Genomic DNA, 10787 nt, shown 5'->3' with positions numbered 1-10787 from the left:
CTATTTTTCTTTAGTGGAAGAGGAGGCAAAATGGCTCTTTTGATAGTAAAGGTTGCTGACCCCTGGTCTAGGGTATTACTTGGCAAGAACTAAGGTGGGTTACCTCAGGTAATGAGTTGTGTGCGATAGAAAGCAAAAACTACTGAAGAGAAATGAAAGTTTATGAAAGGAGATGGGCAAGAGGTAGAGATGAATATTTTATCCCATGGTTTTTCCCTTTCCCAATCTGAGCTTTGCTGTAGAAGGACTGCCCTGGGGCTTTTCTTTGAACTGATAACGAAAAATAATTGCATTCACATTTTTAGAATGAATGACAACTGAGAAAAAAATGACAAACCATAAAAAGGGATAAGATCTTCCACAATACTCCTTCTGGGAATGGTCATAGTTTGGTCATTATTATATAATATTGCAGTGCAGTGGTGTGACCCCTTAGGTTTTTACATTCCTGCTAAGTGACCGATGGTTCTTTTGATATCTCCGATTGACAGCTTTTATGTACAATCAGACTTTTCCTGACCATGACAGCTTGCAGTGAACTTGACAGAGTTTGTATTCATGCATTTATGTGCATTTTTATATCAAACTTAGATTCTGCTGAGACATTCACTTGTCTAAGGCTGGAGTAGAGCAAATAAATTAAGCATCCATCCTCAAGGAGTGTGTACACAAACATATTTATATGGCCTCTATACCTCGTCCTGTTGGGCTGAATGTTTAAGCTAAATTCTGAGATGAACACCTTTTTCCATGTTCACATGCACAGAGCAATAATCATTATGTTTTGGTTAAATCATAATGCAATAAGCAGAAATGGAAGGGTTTTTTTAATACTAGGGTATTGGGTTAGTAAAATACAGGTAAGGCACAGTGTATATGGTATTAGTGTGTTCAATAGTAGCATTGCCATGTGTTGTCAAGCAGTATGCTTCATTTATGTGCAATGGGCTGCCAGCCACAGTACATTCCAACACAAATGGCAATACATGTGCATTTAGTAACCGTATTGATATGGTGAGAACAAGATCTTACCTTTTATATCTTTTTGTTCCATTTATGTTATTACCTAAATGTAATAGGCATCTGAATTTCTTCGATGCTTTTCAGAGTTGTTTTGGTGTGAAGTGATTCTGTATAGTTTACACATGGTCATCAGTTTGTGGCTGTCAATCATCATTTTAAAAGGTTGTAAAATTAAAGCCTCAGTTGGAAAGTTTATAGGTGGAATAAAGTGGTATTTTGAATAATTTTACAAAAACATTTCTCCTCTTCTGAATCTAGGGGGCTCAGAATGTGCAGAATAGGAAAGTTGAATAAAATCAAGTTATTATTGAAGAAAAAACAAAATGCAAAGGTAAACTTGGCTACATTGGACACTATGCAACAAATGAATGCAGATCCCTACAAGTTTCAGACTTAGGGAGTGGGTGTTCCTGCATGCATTGGTAAATGCTGAACACTCACTGCTGAGACTAGATGATTAACAGAAAAGAAAATATATAAAGGGGGAAGACTATGAATGGCACAGAACCATGTGGGGGGGGGGGGGGATTGATGTTGCTTGTCCATCAGACAGAAAATGGGTAGGCTCAGGATATCTGCTGCAGCTTCTAATACTTCTTCTTTGGAAAGTGAAATGTGCATGGAAATGGGTCTATTCCCTTTTAAGAAAGGAGAGGACCATCTACAAGTGTGGAATAAAAGGGCCAAGGTTGGAGTTCAGCTTTAAAAACATGATGTGGAAGAATTCATATTAGAATGAACACAAAGATCATATGAACTGTTCAGGTCCACAATGTGCTTGTCTCAGAATAAGTAAACCTTATATCATTCAGTTCCATACACGCATTTCATTCCAAAATCAGAAAATAACCAGCAGGCCTAAGATTTAGAGGGGGTACGGCTCTTGTGTTTTTATAAATGCACAGCATATAAATCTCTCTCCACGAAAACAGAGATTTCAGTTCTGCCATCTCAAAAAACATAAATCTCCCAAGCCTTATCTCTTGGGGACTTTGAGTTCCCTGCAAATTAGATTTTAGGTCTGTATCCCTGCCAGGGAACTTGTGCCCTTGAATAAATCCTATTTTCCATTATAGACTTCACTCATCATTTATAACAGAAATATCCTACCGGTGTAGTCCCAAGGGGTGACCACCAGACACCCACCCACTTGTTACCAAAATATCACTTTTGAACAGACTGGCCTTTTTTGTAAAAGCCCATGGTTTCTTTTAGTGGAAAACACAGGGCGCTCCATTTATAAAACTGCAAATCTGACATTCCCTGGGAATCAATTACTGCCACCGATTCCTTGTTTTATAAATTGACCCCTTGAATAAACATTTGCCTATCAATCTCAAAACAAAAAAAAAATTGATCCTATTAGGGTTTGGTCAGCTTTTCAGGCTGCATGATGTCATGAATCCCAACAGGTGTTACAGCTGCTGCAACTGTTTAGTCAACTCGTATACTAAAACAGCACTGTATTTATCATAGAGTCTATACTAAACAAAGCTTATACGGGTGGATGAACAGAACAATTTCCTTTTTAAAAAAAAATGAACACATTTAATGAAATAGAAACAAAAGTATCTTAAAGTAACTTAAAAATACAGAGAATTTTGTAAGTTAAAAAAGGGAAAAATACAGAAAAAGTTACATAATTTGGTTAATCACAGGTACTTAAAAACAAGCTTCCTTATCTTGAATACAAGAAAAAAAATACTTTGCTTTAACAGTTAAATTAGCTCATGCAAAGCTTTTTTATTTACACATATGCACAACTCATAATAAAATGCTTCAAGTGTTTACATTATGCAACAAGACTGCTTCTCTTTTTTTCAGGACCCAAAAAACTGGGCAACACTTTCTCCCCTGCAGTGGGAAGCTAAATCCATTCATGATGGTGGTCCATTGTGCATGGCAGAGTGATTCCAGGTGGCAACAAGTTCATGAAATGTTCACTCTGTAACTGGAGACACAAAACCTAGAAATGTTTTACATTGTATGTTTGTAATACATTTTTAACAAAATTACAGTTACACTGCAACAGAACATTCATGGAAGCCTTAACCATACGTTCCTTACATTTTTAGGGGAAAAAAACTGAGACAAGTTGAACATAAAAATATTGATCAGGTAATTTGTGCATTCAGAGTACTGTTTTCATTTTTTGGGGGATTACCTACCTAGCAATTAAGTAGGCAGACCTTAAAATGATTACACTTTTTGCAAACATATATGCAGCAGGCCTTCCCAATGAACCCACACACTACATCCACACATATGACCTGTGAAATATATCTTTATTTATTGGCACTTGGTCATGTGATGTATTTTAAATAGGAGAATCAGAGTTCAGATGGGTCGTCTCTACAACAAAAACCACTGGCCAAGTGATGAAGGAAGACTGGAGCAGAATTTTTCCCCAGGAAAGTATGTCAGCTTTCAGGTCCAAAACAATGTTGGTAAAGTGACCCCGTCATGGTAAAAGAAAATTCAAGGTGAACTACAATAGTGGAGTTATTATATGCCCCAGGCCATGCTTTATACATTCCCACTGTTCTACCTCTGCAACTACCAATCCCATTCAGCATTCAACACCTGAGTATTGGCGGAATGTGTCCCCAACTTTGCCCTGTGCTTCCTCTAATTCCCACACCACTACAAGACACTGAGGTTGGGGTATGTGCCCACTTATATAATTCTTGAATGCTGAAAAGACTAACAGTGATTGCTGTACTGGAATGAACAAAAAGTAGGTTGGAGTTGGGACCCAGGCATTCAATTTACAAATTTGTTAAATGCTAACAAGACCAACAGATGCCACAGTTCTGAAATGAAGTCAAAGGAGATATATATATATATATATATATATATATATATATATATATATATATATATATATATATATATATATATATATATATGTGTGTGTGCTTATCTAACCCATTAACTCTTTCCCATTTCTTTCCTTTTATTTAGAGTTTTTTATTTTACAATTAATATCAAAACACCTTTTTTCATTGCCAAAAATATTTGCCATGCATTAAAATTATACTTTTTATATAAGCGAATGCTGGCCAAAATTGAATAAAATAGTGCCCCCCCCCCCCCTCCCTTAAATCTGTATGTTTTAATTTGTCATAACAAATGGTCGTGCTCATCTCAGGTGAAATTCTGACATGTACAGTGGTGCCACTCACTCTTCCTCCCCCCCTCCCCATAGAACAGAACAGTGCTGTGTGTACAGTGCTCATTCATCAAGAAAGGCAAATTCCAATGACAATTGTCTATTCGACTTCTATAAATGGCTTAATAGAGACACAAACACGAGTCATTAGGATTTTCTTTTACCATGACTGGGCTTGCTTTGGTATATTTTCCTGGGAATAATCAAGTATAGGTGCACCAAGTAATGTAAGAGAAAAGTATACATTTCCTGTATTATTTTGGATACAATATTTTTCTATCACAGTTTAGTAGAAAAAGCAAACGTATTTGGTTGAGGACTGATAATGGTTTGCCATCTGTCATTTTATGTCTATTTAGAACGGAAAGCCTAAAAATAATGGCCGTGAATATTTTAATATGCATGTAACACCCCAAAATTAGCCTAAATGAAAATAAAAGTTGTCTGTAAATGTGTTTTCCAAATTTCTGTTTTTGAGGTATTAACAGCTTACAAAATAAAGAAATAGTCAAAAAAGAGGGGCATTTATTAAACAGTTACAGTCATAGGTTACTTCATATAAATGTACATATATTGGGGTACCTGGTAAACATGAACAGACAATTGCAGATTCATGGTAGACATTTACAACATGAAATAACTGGCAGCTGTTAAAAGACCTGAAAGTTCAGATGGAAAAGATGCATATTCTAGATCAGTTTACATAAGTAACATCATGAACACGACATAAAGATAAATATTACTTAGATTTTATAGTGTTTGGTTCTCTTTCTATTGTTACAGAGCTGTGTGATAATCTATAAAGAATCAATACATTATCCTACACTCAGCAACAATGAAGGAATACATTGCACATTAAATAATAAACCTTATGAATTATTGCACTTTGTGCAGGTGCAAAATACCTACAGATTCTAGTGGGTTTAATCAGTCCTGGCAGAAATGTGGGCTATATTAACTGTGGACGTCTTTGAGAAGTTGATTGAAGCCTGCTATGTTGTTCCTCGTGCTACTTAGTCTGTTACCTAGGACAAGAGGTTCTGACCTCAACTGTTACACACTTGATCAAGCTCAGACACTAGGTATTTAAGACCAAGGAGCAGCAAGACAGACAGAAATAGGAGCAGAACTCTTCTTCCTATTACATTTACTGTAAGGCAATTTCAATAAAAGGGCTTCCAGTCGTGCTGAAATTAATCTACTACTGCATGTGTCTTTGCATGGCCCTATCTGTTAAGCCAAATTGCAAAATAGCATATTAGCAAAATGCCTAAAGTGCAGAAAAAACACACACATCCGATTTGCTTTAAAAGAGCGTGTGTTTACATTTGTTTGTATTGACGGCTGTTGAGGAAATCATGTAAGCCAAATGTTGTCCTACCCCACAATGTGATACCATTATGGTGCACAGCAAACAATGGCAACCTCAAAGTTTACAAACAGCCAGTATGCCAAGGTCTAGTAACAGACATGTTAGTCTACCAGTTTCATTACCAATTCAACTGTGGCATTTGGGGACTCAGAGTTCCCCATTATTAAGGTGCAGATACAGAATATTAGGGCAGGTGAATATTTTATATTTACATACACACAAAAAACAAAATAAAAAAAAGGTTTTCTAGGACACCATCTCCTGGTATGTGTGTGACAACCAGATCTCAGAGCCCATGAAAAAACACTGTATATAGGTTAAGGGGGGGGGAAAAAAAAATCACTCAGCCATTTTGGACTTTTGAGAATATGTTTAATTACCTGCTCTGATGTTCTGTATCTCTAAAAAGTGTGCGTCTGAGTCCCAGTAGCATTGTTCATTATATAAACTCCAAACTTATATACTCCAGTAAACAATGTTCACTGATACTGCTACTTGAGCCCTGGCTGCCAGTTGAAAGAGCAACCCCCCCCCCCCCCCCCCCCCCCCCCACTACAAATCCACTATTTATAGGGTTATGGAACCCTGTAAGCAGCACTGCTAGGTATGCATGTGTGCTAGGCTGTTGTCTGTGTGAAACATTTCTATTCATACAGTACTCTATACAAAACCTAACTCTCCAAAATTACAGGTAGCTAGCAAAGTAGGCACCTAGAGAGTTATGTCTGCATCATCAAATACCCAGCAAAAATGCCCCAGAGATTTTAAAGCAAAGAAATATTTACTATGCAAACATCCAGTTTACACTTTACCCACTTCTCACGACTTACATTTGGTGCACTTATTAGGGGCAGCATAAGACCAGTATAGTTATGATGTTTAGCTTGAGGTACGGAATTAAATAGGAAGTTCAGGAAGCCTAACAATGGTGTGCTTGTGCAGAAAGGTGCTAGCAGCAGGAAGAGGTAGAAATGCTAGAATATAGATCCATGAGGATATCCCACATGGACTTTGCAAGTCATTGCAAGTAAGAAAGGTAAATCGCCATAAAATATATTCAAGACTGGTAAGTAAAAAGGAAGAAAATTAAACGCATATATTGCAAAAAATGCAATAAGTTTCTTTTTATAACAAGGAGTTTTATTTTTTTAAATGGAAAATGTCAGAATAGAAATATGGCAGCTGCAACCGCTGATCGTTTTGGCGAATCGGTCTTCAGAACTGTTAATGATCTGTATCTTGCTTTTATGGTGTTACTGACCTGAAAAAGTAAGTCAGTGGCGCTTCAACTAAATTAAGATAAGAATAAAGGATTTTTATAATTGTATTCTAACAAGTTTGGTTCCAGCCCCCTGGCATTAGTGCAATAAAGGGTATGGTATATAATGTTAAGGGTAGACGCAACCGGAGATAGACATCTTGTATCTAAAAATCTGTGTTCTAATGAATGGAATGCTAATTAAAATATCAGTCATTTTATCTTAGTATGTTTTGTACTATGGGATTAGGGTGGAAGCAAGCCCAACATCCTTACCTGTGTGGTATAAATTACCCAAGCTACTGCCCCAAAATCTACAGGTTTCCAGGATAGTTAAGTAGTTTTGTATCTCATTTTCGTAATGGTAAAACACCTAATTCTAGGAATATAAAAAAAGGGGACTGTGAAATAAATCACAAAAAGGTCATTTAGCCGGATTTTGACCACACAATACTTACACTACATCACAAATTTCCCTTACAACCCCCATTCATTTTTTATTTCCTAAATTTAAATTGTAAATTGTCCTTAGCAGCTCCATTTTCTAATCTGGTCCTGTCACGTCACATCCCATCCAATAATCTGCATAAAAAGCTTGGTGAGGAAATTGAAATTGGAAAGTGTCTGTGCATTTGTCTAACATATTTGCTGCTGAAATAATAACACATAAAACGGAGTGGAAATCTAGATAATTTTAAGTTAACAGCCTGCAAATAAAATATGAGCTATCAACAAAAACTGGGACAACTCTTTTCCAACAACTTTTTTTTTTTATTTCCTTATCTACCTCAAAATAGTCCAAATTGAAAAGCCTGTTACATCCTTATAAGGACAAGACAATGTAGTAAATACAGAATATTTCCTTCATTAAAAATAATAAATTAGAAAAAAAGGTAATGTAAAACATAATGAAAAAAACGGAGCAAAGAAAAATAACTATATAAGTCCCAGTTTTTATACTGTAACCTGAACCAGGAAAAAAAGAAAGACCCCAACTTCTTCATCCAACAAAGGGTTAATATTACGCAAATGAACCCCCAATTTTCTAACAAATGAACAATGTATTTTAGAATACTTATGATAGTAGGGACACATGGTTTATAATAAATTGGGCTTTTATAGAGCATTTTTTTCTGCTCAGTGCCATGGTTCATTATTAGCTTGCTAAGAGTTTGTTTCATAAATAGGAAATGTAGGACTTCCCTTTCCATATGGTACTTTGACTGTAAATCATACTTCAGTTTGTTCTTCACCCTCTTTTATTTGTAGGACATATTACTGGCCTTGTAATTCTCCATGATAAATAGCAATATGAAAGATCTTTATGTTTAGGAGTGGCTTTATCTGATCAAAACTTTGATTAATTACATTGGCAAGTGGAGGAGAAACTCACTATGAAAAATTACCAGTCACACAGCACCATGTTGCTTTTCCTCCTTATTTCAGAGGTGATGGTTAAGGCAGGATAACATCTGCATGTTTTAGGACACTGATGCACCATGGCAACAGAGCAAAAAAAAAAAAAAAAAAAAAAAAAAACACACACTATGCACACACATGCGCTTGCATAAAATAACAGTTTGCAAGAGTTTATATATAAAATAAATGTAAAATTTACAAACTGCCTGCAGATAAAAATGTTGCAGTTTCACAGACTGTTATGTATTGTATTTTATAACCCAATACCCAACTATACAAATGAAACTCTCTTTACGGACAATACATAATATCAGTAAATCATAAAAATTGTTTTAAAATCTCATATTGGTCAGGTTGAAAAATCTCAAATTTAGGAAAGTGGAAGGTTGTACAAAATCTCAAATCACAATGGTATGGGCTAAACCAGCAGAAATATCGAGATATATTAGAATGCCACTTTTTTACCTCCAAAAGGACTGCTGCAAATCGATATCTGTGGTTGATATGAGGTAAAGGGGAGCTCTACCAAGGGTAGCGTAGCATGGTGAGGTATGTAGTATATTAATCTCACTTGTGGCACCATTACACTGATCCTCCTGTCCCACACATGTGATAAAGAAAAGAGTTCTGTTGGTTTATCACACCTATTGCCTGGTTTTGTAGTTTTCCTACAGAGATAGACTTTTACTGCAGGCAGAGAATGGAGGTAAGCCTACAGCACTCTGTTCCTCTGGATGCTTTAGTCTTACCCAATAAGCTTTAATTAGTAACTGGATGAAACAAATTATGTGCACACTATTCTGCTGCATTTTATTCAATATACCTTCCACAATAAAATTGTAAATTGTACTGCAAAATCCCCTGAAATAAAAGCTTTCTTATCATATACATTCATACACACACACACATATGTTTTTGCCACCATGGTCAAAGTGTAAAGTTTGGAGAGAACACTCGGGGCACCTTTCCGTCCTGATCCATATACCCTGGGAAATGTCTCATGAAAGAAATTCTTTTCACTTGGCTCCATTACTAACAACCCCCTGTAAGTCAGAGGAACTAAAATAACTTGAAATAAAAAAATAAAATAGCTGTCCCACTCTTCTCACATCACAAGTTTAAAACAATATTTCTTTTGTGTTTTGTTGGACAGACATACATACAATGGCTTCATTTTTCTTTTTTGCCATTATCACTCAAGTCTTCATTTCAATAACTGTTCTCATAATCTGAGGTCCTTCATTAGTCATGTTTTAAAGCTCCCATTGACCGTTTATGAATTCTCTATACTTGGTTTAAGTCTTCATCACGGTCAGAAAATATGCCTTGTTTTATATTGGTTCATCACCTGCAGGCATGTCGAGTTCTACACGGATATTTCATATGTAGTGCCTCCAACGCCTGTGACCTTCTTAACACTAGAATGCCTGGATGGACTCACTGCGGTGGTGCTCTGTGAGCTGGACGTGGATCCCAGCCGACACTCAGGCCTTGATAATCCCTTTGGCTGTCCATTTATCTTACCATGAGGTGTCTTAAGGTCCTCCCTAAGAGAAAAGAAAATTATTATATAGTACCTACTCATATAAGAAAATTGTTTAAGCTTCATACATTGTATAAAGAAACCTTTAGGAGTGTAATCGTTAATATATGATTGAAAAAGTTTTTGTTTTTTTGTCCTGTGTTTTTTTACACTTTTATGCACCTAATTTTAATTTAGACAATACTTTAGCTGGACATCCACCATTTGGTTAGGTGTGCCAACTCACCTAAAGGGATCATGGTGGGCAGACAAAGCTGACAGTGGATCAGGGAAGAGACAGACACAAAATCATGGACGATTGTTTGTAGAGGCAGAACCGGATTGCGGAATGGACTGTGGACCAAAAGCGGAATGGATTGTGGACCAGAGGTGTAAAAAGGGGGTGAAGAATGGCAACCAATTGTAGACAGGGGTGAAAAAGGAGAAACAGCAGAAACTCATCACACACAAAAACATGAATGGGAGAGAGGAGCATCAGGTGATGAATAAACTTTGGGAAAGGCAGAAAGAAGAGCATGGGCTGATCAGGAAGGGTGAGAGAAAGCGAAATGAGAGCAGATCATGGACAGGAAGAAAATAGTGGAAGTACATGAACATGATCAGGATAGGTGAGGGAAGACAACATATGATGGGGATTGTTGGGCATAGGCAGTGGAAGTGACAAAATAAGGGCAAAAGGGACATATAATACATAAACTATATTAGGAGAATCAAAGAGTGAAGGATCAGAAGCTAATTGTAAATGATGGACGGAAAGGAAAGAGAAAAGCAGGGGATTGTGGAAGTTTGAAAGTGTCGGGAGAGCAAGAATTAAATGTGGTCAGGGCTATGGGATGGCAAATTAGACAAAAGTAATCGAGGGGAGTTAAAACAGGGTCAAAGGTGGTAGCTGTACAAATCTCCCAGCATTCATCATTCATCTGTAATACCCCTTGATGCGTCAAGATATGAAAGGGTATATTCAGCTAACCAAAGTGTTAAAAAAAAAATGGTATAGATG

General features: G+C 36.6%; 1 protein-coding gene across 1 annotated transcript in view; it reads right to left on the bottom strand.

Moving 5' to 3' along the window:
- Nucleotides 1-4702: 4702 nt before the first annotated feature.
- ZDHHC8 (zDHHC palmitoyltransferase 8) overlaps nucleotides 4703-10787 on the bottom strand; it is a 45986-nt gene continuing 39901 nt past the window's right edge. The window contains exon 11 of the mRNA XM_072413927.1: nucleotides 4703-9791. Within this exon, the coding sequence (XP_072270028.1) occupies nucleotides 9611-9791 (181 nt within the window). The 3' untranslated portion in view covers nucleotides 4703-9610. The remainder of the gene's footprint in view (nucleotides 9792-10787) is intronic.

Source organism: Pyxicephalus adspersus, chromosome 6, assembly GCF_032062135.1.
Source record: "Pyxicephalus adspersus chromosome 6, UCB_Pads_2.0, whole genome shotgun sequence".
Taxonomy (NCBI): domain Eukaryota; kingdom Metazoa; phylum Chordata; class Amphibia; order Anura; family Pyxicephalidae; genus Pyxicephalus; species Pyxicephalus adspersus.
This window is presented reverse-complemented; position numbering and strand designations above follow the sequence as displayed.